Source organism: Mesocricetus auratus, unplaced genomic scaffold (genome assembly GCF_017639785.1).
Source record: "Mesocricetus auratus isolate SY011 unplaced genomic scaffold, BCM_Maur_2.0 Super-Scaffold_100015, whole genome shotgun sequence".
Classification (NCBI taxonomy): Eukaryota; Metazoa; Chordata; class Mammalia; order Rodentia; family Cricetidae; genus Mesocricetus; species Mesocricetus auratus.
In genome coordinates, this window is record NW_024429198.1 from 16,001,522 (window position 1) to 16,018,402 (window position 16,881).

At 34.1% G+C, this 16,881-nt stretch overlaps 1 protein-coding gene across 3 annotated transcripts in view; it reads left to right on the plus strand.

Moving 5' to 3' along the window:
• Cdh12 (cadherin 12) overlaps positions 1–16,881 on the plus strand; it is a 937,606-nt gene that overhangs the window by 845,295 nt on the left and 75,430 nt on the right. For all 3 annotated transcript variants that reach the window (XM_040757653.1, XM_040757654.1, XM_040757655.1), the window contains 2 exons: positions 5,649–5,768; positions 15,833–16,000. In XM_040757653.1, coding sequence (XP_040613587.1) covers positions 5,649–5,768; positions 15,833–16,000 — 288 coding nt within the window. The remainder of the gene's footprint in view (positions 1–5,648; positions 5,769–15,832; positions 16,001–16,881) is intronic.

A 16,881-nucleotide genomic window follows, 5' to 3' on the forward strand; every position in this document is an offset into this window, starting at 1 on the left:
AAAAAGGGCCACACATCATAAATATGCATTCCTTATAAGTATATGGGGCCCAATTACTTTGTAACTACCACAAAGAGAATAGTGAGGAAAGATTTTAAATAAATTCTCAAAAATAAAATAAAAGACAAATGAATTGAGGTTTACAGATTAATAATGAAAAGCTTTAAATAGTCAATATTTGCTATATTAACTATTATGAGATCCTTTATTCTTGAGAAACCTGTATCCTCTTCCTAGGGAGATATAACCCCTCCATGCCCTCCTTGTTACTTAACCTCTTTATTTCTGGCACACATGAACATTTTAATGCAGGAAGGAGAAAAGAAACCTCTAAGGAAGAGTGACTGATTATCAGAGAAACAAAAGGGAGCCAAGAGTAAATGATGTTGAGAAAGTCATTAAAGAAGAGAACATAAAGAAAGAGATTTGTATCATGAAATTAAATACTATCAAACAAACAGGAAATTATAAGGAACACCATTCTTTCTTGGGAGAAGAGTTCAGTTTGGCAGAATCAGTACTGAGGAAACTAGAAGAAGATGTGTGTAGACTTAAAATTGTCCAAAGGTAATTCTGGGCTCAAAGAAGACTAATATTCCAATTAAGGCAGCTCTGATAGAGTCACTTTGTGAAAATACAGCAGAGTGTAGTGAAAATCCAATACTTCCAGGGGTGGTGTAGAGAGTGAAAGGAGAATTGGAGTTCAGACTTAACCCAAGAAGCAACCCACAAGAAGCAGATGCATAATCATGCAGAATTCCTTTTATTGTTTTTATAATCCTTTTAAAAACTCACTTGTTTATTATCCAGTGAGGTATTCAGGCATTCAGACAATTCTCTCCCTTAAACTAAGTAGCAAAGCTTTGTAGAGGAAAAAAGATTTCCTAGAAAATGTTTGTAGAAATTGGATGTATTTTAAATAGAAAAACAAGGATGTCAGGCTATAAACTAGCCTGCTGCACACACTGTAAATGACTGTTCATGCAAACTTGGGTTGAGAGTGAATATGTGAAGAACCCCATGTCGAAGACATCTGTTTCAGTAACATTGAAATTAATGTGAAAAACTGAGTTCTCATTCTATTTAGTATATACTGGTGACTTTGCACTTTCACTTTAAAGCTTAAGAAATTTTAATTCGTATGAAATTTTACTTTGTATCAATTATTTTGCTCAGTGATGTTACATATTAATTACTCCACAAATGATTTCTTGGATGTCTTTCTTTATACCTCCATCACAGAACTGTTGTGACCAAGGGTAATGTTTTGATAACTTACCAAAATTTTGTCAATTGTGAGAAACAGGAGTCCTCATTCTAACTTAGAGTTCAAAATAGTACACAACACAGGGTTTGTGTTTCAGATCATCACATGATCTGGAGACCGAGATTTGTTCAGGAACTCTATGCACTTCAGTCATTTGCACACCAGTGTTCAGAGCAAAGAAACCTTTGCAACAGGTCCCTGCAAGCCACTCCGTGTTTGACCAACCTGACATGTGATACACACACCACACTAAACAATCAGTGTTAGCCAGATAAAGAAGGGGAGGAATTGTGGATGTTAATACTTGAGTTATTGAACTTGCCGGATTCAATTTGGAGAACGGTAGTATAGATAGTTACATATGAACTCATATATTAGCAGTTTATAATACTAGGTAAGTTTCACTTTGGGGATATAAATTTATCTGTGAAAATTACATTATTATTTTAGCAATGTATGGGGACTTAAATATGTCCATGAAAATGTCATTATTATTTTAGTAGTATTTGAAAGATGATAAATTTATTTAATTAATAGATTTCAGGATTGAGAATTTTTTACTTCTGGTTTACACACACACATATATATATAAACTATTTATTATAAATATTAAATATAATAATTTAGATACAGATAGCTGAACACGGTGATGGATAGATGACTGGTAGATGGATACACAGTCTAACACTTGTCACAACTAAGAAACCTAATTAACTATAAACAACCATGTTACATTTGTTTGTAGTTATTAAATGAGTTCTAAATTGTCATATTGTGTAGTCCATAGCAATTTCTCTAAATGTGTTTGAATTAAAAGTAATTGCAACATTCTGTTAAGAAATTGATGCCATACTGGAAATAAATGCAAAAATTGGATTCCAAAAGCCACTAAGTAAATGGATGTCAGTCTCACACATTTTATCATAATTTCTGTTGAATTTCTTAACTGTATCTGTGAAAATATTTCCAAGTGCTATTAAGTATAAAAGAGGCAGCATTGTGCCATAACCATAAATTGGAGTTCAGTGTGCTCTTGCAGGCAGCATTTCCATTTGCATTGGTATTCATGGAATAGAATTCTTGGCATACAGATATGAGATGAAGTGCTCATAAAAACAGATTCACTTGTCCATCAGTGTAACATTTGATCAAGATGTGTAAATATGTATAGTCTAGAATGTTTAGTTCATATGTAGCAAGAGATTTTATAACCTCAAAGTGCTTCTACGTCCTTGAACCTAATAAAGAATTATGAGTCAATGTCACACCACTAATGTTACTGGGATTACTTGGGAGCCAGGAAGAGCTTTGTCAGGGTGAATGGCAAAGAAAAGAAAAACTGACAGCTCTGACCCTCGAAGTGTAGTCCAAGAGATTTACCTAACACTCTGAGGGAATGTAACAGCACATGTCTTTTCTAGTCTATCTTACAGTTCCGGTTATTTCCAAAGGACTTAATGTACAAACTCTGTAGTATTATTAAGAAAGTGTTTTCTGAAGGGAACAAATGCAGAGACCCACATCCAAACATTAGGCAGAGTTCAGACAATGCTGTGGAAGAGGGAGAGGAAGGATTATAGGAGCCAGTCTGGGTCAAGGACACCAGGACAAAACTCACATATGGGGTTCACAGAGACTGAATTGACCACCAGAGATCCTTCATGGAACTGACCTAGACCCTCTGAATGTGTGTTATACTTGTGTAGCTTGGTCATCTTGTGGGGCTGTTAACAGTAGGAGCAGGGGCTGTCTCACTTTTGCTAGCTTTTGGGATCCTACTTTTTATACTTGGCCACCTTGTCCAGCTTTAGTAGGAGAGAAAGTACCTAACCATACTGCATATTGATATGCTACGTTTTGTGGATATTCATGGGACTCCTACTCATTTCAGAAAAGAAATGAAGTAGGAGTGGATGGAAGGATGGAAGGTCAGAGGGGATGTAGGGGGGGCAGGGACTTGGAGAAGAGCAGGTAGGGCATTCTGCAGTAGAGTTGTAAGTAATAATAATTATAATTATAGTGGATGGCAGTGGACTGTGGGCGAGGCGAGAAGGGGTGGGAATTAAGGTGGCAGCAAGAACTTTGGTGGGAATGTAAAGTGAAATTTTAAAAAAGACATTAATAAAAGGAACGTGGGGGAATCTACTCCAAAGTCATAACAGAGATAACTGAATTGAGATATTATTTACTAGGTATTCAAATACTGAAGGACTGTTTAGTTTTGTCTTATTTTTAGCTGTAGCTTATTTTTAATTAAAAAATGGCATTATTAGTGAGTGAGAGACCATGTATCTGTGTTAAAGAAGCTGGAGGGAATAGCAGGTAAGATGAGTTTTAGCCTTGCTGATTGAAAAAATACAGATGGTAATCTGACAAGGCAGTAACAGGATAGTACCCCCAAAATATAGTATGTAATTAAAAAGGATTTATTTATATCTGAAAAATTTGAAAAAATATTTTGTACAGTCTGACTGTACAAAACTATGATGAAACTATGGTTAGTTTCTTTACCCTCTCTGGGATTTGCCTTGCATTCCCAGTTAGTTAAAGTGACTCGTTCATTATAACAGTTTGAATGTTTATGGTATTAACTATTCAGATGAAATATTTAGTTACATATGTATTTCTCTATATGAATATGTGTGTATGCATGTTTATTTGTATTACATATGTAATTTTATACATCATTAGAAATTATTACAGGTCATACCATGACTCACCCTTTTCTTATCATTTGTGAATCCTTGTTTATTCTTTTTATTCTAAATTAAGAATAGTAGTATCAAGCATAGCATTTGGAAGAAACAGTTTTAAAATGCTTATAAACTAATTTATATATACTTATGAATAACAACAGTAAAAATTCTCCTGTGTTTCTTACTACTGAAATCATACACATTCTCAAAAACCAAGAAAAGGTGCAAATGGTGAGATTTGGCTACAATGATTTCCTGTGCCCTAGAACTTTCACTTAATTAGGACTGAATCCAGGGATCCTCTCCTGCTACTGGACAATCCAACTGTATTTGCAATCATTTTTGCTTTCTTGGTTTCTTTAATATTTTATTATAATTAAAGGCTTCCTAATGGTAAAAGGCCATTGTTGATTTGAAAATTGAAATTATGTATGACTAAGCATCCTCTAAACCTTTTAGTTTCACTATTGATATTTTAATCATGAAAATCAAGCTCCCACAAGGAGCAGATGAGCTCATGTAAATGGTACCCAGTGTCTTCTTTGTTATGTAAATCGATAAATATATTGTGATGTTTCCGTTCAATGATCTATGTACTGGAAACAAACATAGCTTTTAACATGTATTGATATATGCATCAATAACAATCACAACTCTGTTATTGCCTACATTTTAAAGTTCATTCTCATTTTATATTTTATATATATACATTTATGAAGCATAAAATGTAATTTCATACATAAAGTTGCAAATATTAGTGGGTTTCACAGGGAGTTCTTATATATATTCCATGCAATCATAAAATCAAGTAAAATATAATTATTTTGTTCATCTCAAATGTTTGTCATTTCTATATATATTAAAAATTAATAAACTTTTCTTCTAGCCTTTTGAAAACTGAGGCACATTATTTTATTGTGGTGTCTTGCTCTGCAGGAGTGTACTAGAACTTCTTGTCCCTGTGCACTGAAACTCAGTATGCATTGGTCAAACTTTGCCCTCTCTCACTATATCAACCACACCTCTTGCAAACATTCTTAAATATCAGCTTCTGTGAGGTCCATTAGTTTAAATCACCAAATGAATGCGAGATCATTTGGTAGTTTTCTCTTTTCTGATGGCTTATTTTACTTAACACAATGAACTCTGATACTTTGTGGTCCTTCAAACACAAGGATACCAGTGTTTTACACCGATTTTCAGTATCACACTGTGTTTATGTACTATATTATTTTTTATGTTCACTAGTTATTGGTTACTTAGCTTCTTTCCAATTCTTGGCTCATCGTAGTAGGGCTTTCTTACCTCCATAGTGTGGATGTCTCTTCAACATTTTCTTTTATTTTGCGTGTGTATCCACTCACAGTAAACTTACTGGATCACAGTGCTTCTTTAGGTTTACACTAAAAAATAAATCTTGTATTGTTATCGTGAAACAATGTTAACATTTTTTCCAGTGTCTTGCAAGGCTTCTCTGACCCTTTGTCTCCTTTCTTCAGTGTTATTGGTAATACATTCTTGATGGGAGGAGGGATGACCACTGTCTCCTTGACATGAAACTGCCCTGTGTTTTGAAAGTGCTACTTAAATAAATTTTGGGGTCAAAATACACACAAAGCATTCATAAAACAGTCAAATATAACTTCTATCTCTGTGAAGAAAAATGACACTCTGGTATTTTGCAGGTGCCTATGTGCTCCAGGTCAAGGCCACAGATGCAGATGACCCCACCTATGGGAACAGCGCCAGAGTCGTTTACAGCATTCTTCAGGGTCAACCTTATTTCTCTATTGATCCCAAGACAGGTAAATTTTTAATTTGACAAAGCATTATCACCACTCACTCACATAATTCAACTTAATTAAATTTTGGAATCAAATATTGCCTATTCCATTATAGCAGTAAAGAATCAGTGAACCATCACGTTAAAAAAAAGATACCATCTTGTTTTATTGTTGGAGACATGTTTTATCTTACTGAGTAAATACATAAATTTTACTGAGCTTTGTGTCAATACAAATGTTTGCACCTCTATTTAAGAGGTCCAACCTTATTATCCAGAATTCCCTTATCTTTTTTGCTCATCAGTCTAGAAGCAAATTTCCATTTATTGTTTAATGTCAGATTTCTAAGTTGTGTTAAATTTTCAATCTTGTTGTTTAGCCATAACTGTAATTTCTATTGTTATCTGCATAAGTATTATATAGGGTTGGTTTTGAGAAATAGTGCAGTGAGGGAAGTTAAGCACTTGGGAACTTGATGTACTAAGATCATTCGCTCTTTTAGAATTGCTCTTCATAGGCAGAAACTATTTTTTAAGTTTTCTTTTTGTTTGATGTGTTTGTTTTTAACAAGTACATAAATGAATTTCAGATTTCAAAACTAGCTATAATGTAAGTAGAATTATAAGGGCTTCTGTGTATACACATGACCAACTCCATGTTTCCTTCCTTTATTCATCCATGTTCTCTCTCTTTTTTTTTTTCATTTTGAGGTGAGAGAGATCAGTCCCAGGGCCAATATTTAGTAAGTCAGCATTCACAATTGAGTTGAAGCTCCAGGTTTTGGTATTATTTTAATGAGATGCAGTTCCCCATTGAGACAATCTGGTATGAAATTCTGCCTTTCATTAAAGATACAGTCACTCTGACCAGTGAACAAAACACATCACATGTCCCAGTTAAAGAGAAACATCAGAATGGCACTTAATAAATAAATCATTAGCTGCAAGTTAAAGTAGATTTCAAAGTAAACATGCTATCTGAATATAATGTAGAAATTCTCAATATGCTAGAAAGAATACATTCAAATAAATATCCAGTGTTCTTCATTTTTGAGATTATAATATACTTAAAATGCACCTCCTTTCACTTTTTCTCCCTTCAGATCTTCCCACGTACCATTGTATGCATATGAAAATATGTAAATGCATAGGTATTTCTAAACATAATCAATACAGTCCATATAGTGTTACTTGTATGAATGTTGTCATGCTGATCATTTGGTATTGGACATCCCGTACATAAGTGTTCTCTTCCCTGGGTAAAACCGCCATTCTCCTACCATTCCTCAACTCTAAATATAAAAGTCCTCGAGGTCTTTTCCATGCACTTTGGCACACCCATTGATACCATCCTTGTTCTAATTGAAATTTGGTGGGGGCGTTTCGACGCAGGATTACATTGTATTGCTTTGGAGGTCGTCCTGGAACTCCCTCTGTAGACCAGGCTAGCCTCAAACTCACAGAGATCCACTTGCATCTGCCTCCCAAATGCTGGTATTAAGTGCATGCACCACCAATGCCTGGCTCTCAAATTAAAACTTTAAATTTATATATTTAAGTAAACCTATTATATTATTTGCTTTGAGAATTTCATACACACATATAATTTGCTTTGATAACTCCAAATATTTGTAATTCTCAAAGAATACATTTTTATAAAGATATTTTATGATAGGATATTTCCTTTGGTGTTCCGTGTGTGTGTGTGTGTGTGTGTGTGTGTGTGTGTGTGTGTGTGTGCGCGCACATATCACATTGTATGTGTGGAAATCGTGAAAAATTTGTTGGAATAAGTTGGTTTTCTTTTTCTGAAATATAGTGCTCAGGGATTAAACTAATGTTGTCAGACTTAACAATAAGCTTGACTGTAAGTCTTCTCACTAGTGTTCTTTAAGAAATGTTTCAAGAAGGATGTATGAGATGAAGATGTTAGACAGAGTGATGGAAATTAAAAGCCAGAATGCTGAATATTTAAATGATTGTGTGTTGCAGAAATAGTGTTTCCAAATTATTTATTCAAGAACTATGAGGGAAAGTGGAAAAAGATAAACAGGAATATTGTTTTAAGAAGCTTGCTGAAATTTAAGGGAAAAATCACACATATATGCAAACAAAAATTTGGAAAGGAAAGTGATTCAGGTAGTGCTTTTGTGAACATAAAGTTCACAAGTTTCTCAGAAATACAAGAGAAATGATACACAACTTGACAATGAGGCAAACTTTTGTGAAGCTTACCTGTCTTCTCATGGAATCCCTATGTGCTATATCTTCTTATAGATTTATAGAACTCTTTCAACTTTACCTTAATGAAAACGTGACCATAAATGAAAACACTAGTGCTACCTGTTGTTTAACTTCTTTTATTCCCTAAAGAACACACTGCAGAGACACAAAGACAAGCAGAAAGCAAACGTGGTGTGGGTAATGGTTGTTGGAGTAAGGAAGTCCACAGACTCAGAATTGTGGTGATGAATTCTACAGAGAGGGTGATTTTGACAAACTCAGAATTAGTTTCCAGAAAGACTGACATCTTAGTAATGAAAGAATCATTGCAGGTGAGACAGATAAAAACAATATCTGATGGAAACATATAGAAGAATATTAATTTTAGCACATTAAATAATCCAAAATGTGTCTCTCCAAAATAAAACCTCACATAAAATTATGTAAGTGAAATCTGAAACCTCTACTTTATATGGTTAATATGAATGGAAGATAAATTCTAGTGTATATGAAAAGTATTATTTTGTAGTTGAAAATGTATGTGTTTTGTGGTTGTGTAATCTTGTACTCCGAATTTCAAATGAAGCTCGTTCTTTCAAGGTAAAGGTGAGTCTCTTCTGGCATCAGCTACATAATAGATTTCAGTACCATTGATTTTCAGTGGAGACAGGAGTCTTGCTGTAACAATGCCACAGACCACTAGACAGGAAAAGAGTGGGTGATGAGGTACTTCATTAATAGAATGAAAACTAGTTCTTCATGCACAAAAACCATTAAGAAGACTTTTTGTCAAATTTATCACCTTGTGGTAGATAAGAGAAAATCAAAAATCAAGGATAACTGTAATTTCTCAGAAATAGTCTCCATTTGCTCCAGCTATGTCATTTCATTTTATGATTCAGTTTGCTGTTATTAAATAAAATACATAAAAACTATTATTATCTAAAATTTTATCATTTGAGTGTAGAGACCATTTAAAATAATTATTAACGGAGGAGCACCATAAAACTTTGGTGTTAAACATTTAGAAAAAGATAAATATACTCGCTATTTATGCAGTTGAAATGGGAATATGCAAATGATTTCAGCATTGATATTGCTGTTTGATATGCATCCCTAACTCTACATTCACAGTGGATTAGAGCAAACTTAAAAAAAAAGATAAATATACATTATGGTAAAACAAGACAGCCTGTGAAATAAGCCAACAAAAACTATAGTTCTCATGAAAGTTCTCTCATTTCCAACTTATTTGCTTTCACCAAGAAGTGATTTACTCTGATTATATATATTCATTCCTTTTCCTTAAATTACTCCTTAGTGGTATTTTGAAGTAAAAATGTAGGTGAATTTTTAAAATATCATGCAATTGTATCTAATTTTATGTTTATGGGACAGTAAGATCTTACATTTACAACTTGTTTTAGTTTAATATCTGCTTCCATGAAAAAATACCTTGACCAGAACCAACTTAAGAGGATTTATTTGTTTTACATTTCCAGATTACACTTCATTACTATGATTAAGCCAAGACAGGCCCTTAAAGTATCACATTCACATTCTCAAAGATAGAACAAAGTCTTATATCCTTGTTTCCTTTCTTTCCACTGATGCTCTGATAGCTGTCTTTGCATTTAAAAATTTCCAGGCATGCCTTATGGGATGGAGCTACCCATAGTAATCTGGGTCAGTTAGTATTCAAGGCAAAGTATCATAGGCATGTCCATACACCAGTCTAATGGATCTAATTCCTGAACTAGAATCTCTTCTGAAGTGATTCTCAATTGTCAAGATGACAGTTAATGATGAAGAATTTCTGTTATGCCAGATCCCACAGACATTCAGTTACAAATAAATACATAGAGGCTTATATTAATGTTAAACTGTGTGTCCAATGACTGAGGCTTCTTACTGACTAGCACTCTCTTAATTTCTAACCCATTTCTATTAATTTAAGTACTTCCATATGGTCTTGGCTTATCAGAGAGACTGTCCCAGTAACTACATGGGGTGTCCCCAGTAGCTCTCTCTCTGTGTCTGCTCCCCAGAATTCCCCCTGTATGGTAGCCCTGCCTATATTTCCTGCCTAGCTATTGACCAATCAGTGATTTATTTATTAACCAATAAGAGAAACATATATTAACAGCATACAGAAGGGCATCCCCCATTAGATAAACCAAGCCACTATGCATGTATCATTTCAAAGTATGAAAAGAAAAACAAAAGACTAGAAAAATACACAATAATATTACATTTAATCTACTACATGAAATCAAGATGCCATGTCTCCATAACCATGACAGCAATCTTCAACTCAGGAAAAATAAATATTATTATGAATAATTGACTCTTTAGTCTTTACATTTCTGTAAAACTCTTTAATATATTTAATGTTTTGTGCACAACTAACCTGTTTAGACAACTCTAGATTGATTCATTGTGTACCATGTGATGATTTATTTTTCTCAAGTGAAACACTTGCCACTTGAAAAAGACTTATGGCATTTTGTTTCAACACCATTTATTTAATATAAAATCTTCCTTTTCATCATGGTAAAAATATAAAATTTACATTTTAACCATGTCATGTGCAATTTATCAGTATTAAAAGTCTTTACGTAATTCCATAATCACTGCTACCAAGAGTCTCCAGAACTCTTTGGTCAAATATTTTAAAACTGTGTCCCTTATAATGTTTTTCTTCTGCTGATGTATTCAAATGATACTATCTAGTAAGTTTGTGACTGTAAGATCTAGTTGGTTTCCTCTTTTTCTACTGTTTATACTTTAAACTATGCAATCCTGACTGCCTCAGAAGTCATATGGAGAATTCCAATAAATATTGCCCAGTTAGTGAGAAATTCTCAAGAAACTTAAACTTGAATGTATCCCTGTACATTTAGTAGTGAAAGCCTTAAGCCTGTGTCAAAAATGAAAGTTACCACCATACAATAACTCATCTCTATTCTTTTTAGTACCTTTATTAAATATGATTTTGACAATTTTGTGCATGTAAAAAATGAGCAATGATTGCTTTCACACTATACCCTCTGTTGTCTCCCTCCCATCCAGTCAACCTTCCTTCTTCCATTCACGTCTTTTGCTGCAAGCATGTTCATTTTCTTTTGTGATTTAGTTAGTCAGTCAGTTAGTCAGTCAGTCAGTCAGTCAGAGGCATCTCTGTAGCCATGGTTTTTAAATAATCTACTGTAGCATAGTGAACTCTATAGAAGCAAAAAACTGAAGACAATGTTCCCCAAACACCTTCTAGTAGTCAAGAGTTCAGCCAAGCAAGGCTGTGTAGGCCCCATGTTGGCAACATCATTTACTGGGAATCTCAGATTGCAAAAACTGTGTCATAGCCTGGAAATAGCATTTCAAGCATTTTTTCTGATCTTCTGAATAAAGTCTTTTGTGTCTGTCCTCTATGGTATGGACTGAACTTCAGGCATCATGTAGTTGTTTTGTTTATAGATAAGCACTCAAGTATTACTTGATATCACAATATTAAGGAACCCTGATTCTCCAGCTTTAAACTGGGATTGGAATGTGAATAATAAAATAATGAAGAAAAACAAAAAGGTTTTTTCAAACAACATAAAAGAAGAGTTTCTTAGGGATGAAAGTAGCATTTGTCTTTGAATATAAACATTGATATTTATAAGGCAGCTTTCAGGCATAAGATATAATAATTCCTTTAAGGTCCCACACTAAATTTTCACCAAAGGCCACATCTTATGTATTAAGGCAATGCTTTAAATATTATATGAGTCCTAATGATGCTTTATGACTTGAATATTGTCTTGCTGTAAGTTCAAAATACAATCCTACAGAACTCAGATATGTCAGTTAATACTGGTAAGGTAAACAGTAATTTCTTCCTTTAATGACAAAATTAAATTTTAACCTATATAAGTAGTCATTCTTATATACATACATATATATATGTCTATATGAATGAAATGAATTAATATGAAACATTAAGACATTTTTGATTGTGAAATCAATGGAACTAAATGTCTATTAGTAAGCAAAATGTATGTCAAGGAAAATACCCAACCATTAAGAGAAAGCCACATACTGTGTTCTCTGTTTTTCAACATTTGCAGTTATATTACATGATCACGCATACAAAACAGTATATTATTCGCTACAATTCTCCAACTTCAGATTCCAAAAGAACTCAAGAGTTCAAAAAGGTTACAGATCTAGAAATCATCGTATGCAGGGCCTGGGGAGGGGGACATTCAAGAAGTTCTCTGCTCAAGCCTAAGGACCTGAGTTCGATATCTCAACCATACATAAAATTCCAAGTACAGTGGTGCATGCTTGTAATACAAAAGCTTGATGGCAGCTCCTTGGGGTTTCTGAGATGTCAGAAGTCTATAGGTCCTGGGGAGAAGACATGTCTCAAAGAATTTGAAGAATTAACTCCTGGGAAAGACACCCACCTCATACACACAAACTGATGTTTATGTACACTACTACACAAAGGAATATACACACCAATGCATGCAAACACATACTCTGAATAAACTGATAACTTGTGAACGGATTGAGTGTCAGCTGACTAAGCCTCAATGGGCCTGACAGTTGCCTAGAGCATTTGCAGTAGGTATCTCTTGGCAGCGGGCCTAGGCTAATAGTAAGATGATGCATACTAGACATTTCCTGACAGCCAGCCTGGATCTGACAGAGGGCCTTGACAATGGTAGCCAAGTCTGATGAGAGATGACTTGGACCTATGGACAGTGACCACATCATCTCAGTAGATACCAGTTCAGTGGATCTCTTCCCCTGGGACAGGCTTGAGGGATATACAAGGTTTACCTCTTCCTAGAATTAAACTCAGCTTGTTGTTTCATCTCGTTCAAAATGCCCGTGTCATTGGTATCATGTTTACTTTCGCCCACCCCCAAGGGACACCCATCTGAATCCTGCAACAAATGAGAAGACACAAACATCAGCAGAATGGTCATGGAGTGCTTGGTCTTGAAAGGAAAATGTTGAGTGAGAGAGAGAGAGAGAGGTCAGCAATTATGGACCTTTGCTGTCATGTTAGAGTTCAATTCCTAAAGAACGAAGCGTGGAAGTAGAGAACTAACCCCAAATGCTGTCCTCTGACTTCCACACACAAGCTGTGTCTTTCATACACATGCGTGCATATACACATGTTTTCACATATACATATATGTGTGTAAAATAAATTAAAGAAAAACAAACATTTCCGTGTGAGGTGTACATGTATCCGGGAAGTGGTAGAGCTGTTACGGAGAAAAAAAAGAATTGCTTCTTTCTAAGTGAGAAAAAAGGCTACCAATGACTAAACTGAGTCATAGGAAGAAAAAAATTTAGTCTTGCTTTCATTCATTCATACATAGACATAGGAGAATATAGTTATTCCTTGTAAACTAAATGGGAAAATGCTAGCAAGATGGCCTTAGTAGCTAAGGGTGCTTGCTGTTAGGCCTACCCTAAGAACCTGAATTGTATCATGGTATCTCTGGAATGCACAAGGTAGAAGGAGAGGACCAGAAAAGGTTCCTGCAGGTTATCCTCTGACGTTTCCACACATGCTGTGTTACACACATTCTCCCTAAAGCAATAAATATTTAATAAAATTATAAGTGACTGTTTCATCACAATTTGAGTTTGACATGTTTGAATGTGCTATACAGAAAATAAAATAAATGATCTATGCTAAATTTAATTACTGTTATTAGTTTAGCAACTGTGTATGCTAAAATTTTGTGTGATAAAACCACATGTGTTTGTGTGTGTGCACGTGGAACCCAGAGGTACACATGGTATGAATTCTCTATTCTTCTCCGAATTATGTATGGAGATAGTGTCTCTAAAATGAACAAAATGTTCACTGATTAAGAAGCTCTGTGTTCTTGGTATATATAGGTTTACAAGTGGTCTATCAAACTCACCCAGCAAGTCTGTAAATATCTGGGAGCCCATTCCTGTAACAATTCTGTAAATACCTGGGAGCCCAATCCTGCAACAAGTGGAATGAAAGCACTATTCCCCCGAGGCACCTGCATAGTAACTAATCATTATTTTTACAAGTATTTATTTATAATATACAATATAATTGTGGCTATAACCAATAACTGAAAACTTCTGTTAAATAGATTAACAAGAAAGTAGACATCATAAATACTTTTGTCTATAATGAACCCAAAATATAGCTTTATTAATAGAAGGAAGTAAGTCATGGAACAAGTAAGGCCAGAAATAATACTCTTTTTCTCTTTTGTTTCCTTTCTTTCTCCTCATCCCCATGTCCCAGCCCCTTCTCTTTTTCCCATTCCTTTTCTTTTCTTTCTGCTGTGTAAAGTTTTCATACTGGGAGATGAATAAGGTAGGGATATAAATGATACAGAGTAAGAACTATCCATACATTGAAACTTAAAGACTGTTTATTTAGAGAACTGAGTAAAATCATACATGGCAAATAATACAATGAGACAGCAAATAGCAAAACCAAGGGTTTATCTAGAAAATGTGAACATTGTCCATCATATAGTTGCCACATAGTGTAAGGCATGTAAGACAACAACATTGAAATGTAGAGCTTGAAAGTCTTAGTTTTAGACACATGGAAAATAAAGCATCAAAAGCACATGCTAAAGAGAAAACAGATTGGATCAAAATGGTGTCAGTACCAATTCATGAATAAAGCATTAGGACCCAAAATGATGGATGGCTTTTCTGTAACTATTTCCTCCCAAGTGCCAGACGAAATATCAGATTGCAGTTCAATATGCATTAGCAAAAATACAGCAATGGGTAAGTAGGTGGTAGCAAGTACAGATATAAGATATATGCTGGCATACTGATTTGAAAGCTATATACTATATTGATGGCTGACATTTTATTATTCATTCATGTTTTTTTATTTAAGATATGCTGTACCATCATCAAAGTCATGTGTGCTTAAAGTAAAGGTTCTCCAATCTCTACCTGTTACAACTCTTGACTAGCTATTGGAATTGGTATAAAATTTATAATTCATCTTCCAAATGATTCTGAAAAGTCTTACTTTTTTTACCATGAATAAATAGAAATATAAAGTAGTACCTCAACCTGGATACAAGAAGAGAAATAATGGTCATATGTAAATATGTATATGTGATATAAGATTCAAAACTGTAAGATAAATTCATTCACCCAGTCATTCATTTATTCAGTCACATACTGGATGAATTTTAAGCATAAGATATTATCTTGGACAGTGGGTTACCTTGATGGAAGGAGTCTCAAAGACCCCATGAATTAATATCGGATGACAGCTAAGGGAGTGGGAGCGGTGAAAATCTTCAGTTAAAATAGTGGGGGAAAGTCTTGAAAGGAAAAAAAAGGCATATCATGTAAGTGACATATTTTCTGTATATTTAAATTAAGTAGATTATTATTGTAGATATTAAAAATGGAGATTATAATAGTATTTGGAATTATACATTCAACTCACTTTATTTACCAAAATTATTCCATGCCTATAAATTAGTCTAAATTTTTAACAATTTCTTCATTTCATCATAGACTTGAATACATAAATTAGGTCAAACAATTTACTTGGGGAGAGATGACCTTGATTATGAGGTACACTGTAATTTTCTTGTATTACTCATAGCTACATTTTTAAGATGTGGCTGTGAAAATCTAAAAAATATCACATTCCAACTTTAGGGTAGTCAGTTTATTTTAATTTTTGATATGAGATTTTATTTAATATTTCATTGCTAATAAATCTAGGCATAACTACTGTCTTCTGTTTCTTCTGTTTCAGTCTAATTGGAGCAGGAGAAGAGTTCTGCCTGTGATATTGATTCTCTGTTATCACTTCTCCCAAAGGTGTTATTAGAACAGCATTGCCAAACATGGACAGAGAAGTCAAAGAGCAGTACCAGGTCCTCATTCAAGCAAAGGACATGGGAGGACAACTCGGTGGCCTAGCTGGAACAACAATTGTCAATATCACCCTCACTGACGTCAATGACAATCCACCTCGATTCCCCAAAAGTATGTCAGCTATGTGTTAAGCATATTCGCAAATGTTTCTGAAGAAAATTACTTACCATGGCATATCTTTCTCTCTCATGATATATCATGATTATGGTTTCCCCTCCCTCTATTCTGCCCAGTTCCTCCCCATCTCTTGTCCCAATGGGTTCCACTCTTTCTGTCTTTCATTAGAAAACAATGCAGGCTTCAAAAGGATAATAGCACAAAATAAAATAAAATAATAAAATACCCCATGTCATGTATTAATTAATGCCTGCAACAAGTAAAAACATCTCCAAATACTATTGATCTTCATAAAGCAGGTTATTATAAACTTAAAAAAATCACATTTCGGTCAGTTAGTGGATAGCTTCAACTTCTGACTCCAAGCAAACATTACTTGTTAAAACACTATCAAAATGTAGCACAACAAATATTAAAGAGCCTTTAATTGTTTAATCATACTTATACTATTACAATGAACTAACGTTGCATTTAACAACTTATTAGTGTACTGCCTTGATTGTTTGTTAACTAAAAATTAATTGAAAAGCATAAAAATTAAGATGAGATATAAATAACCTAATGTATGCTAACACATTTTTATAATATTTAATTGTCATATATGGATTTTATTATTTACTTTAGCAAGTACATTTGTTGAACATTTTTTAGATATTTAGTATTTGTGACAATGCTGCTATGAACATCACTTGAACTCTGATATTAATTTCATTGTAGATTTACAATAGGTGAAAATTGCTTTACTTTCTGGAATACTGGAATGATTCTCACCTATTTCTTCTCTATAACTGTTTCCCTTAGAAAAAATATGCTTCTCACTCAGGCTTCATCTAGTTTTCTTTTGAGTGTTACATTTAACACCAGTTGGTACTTTT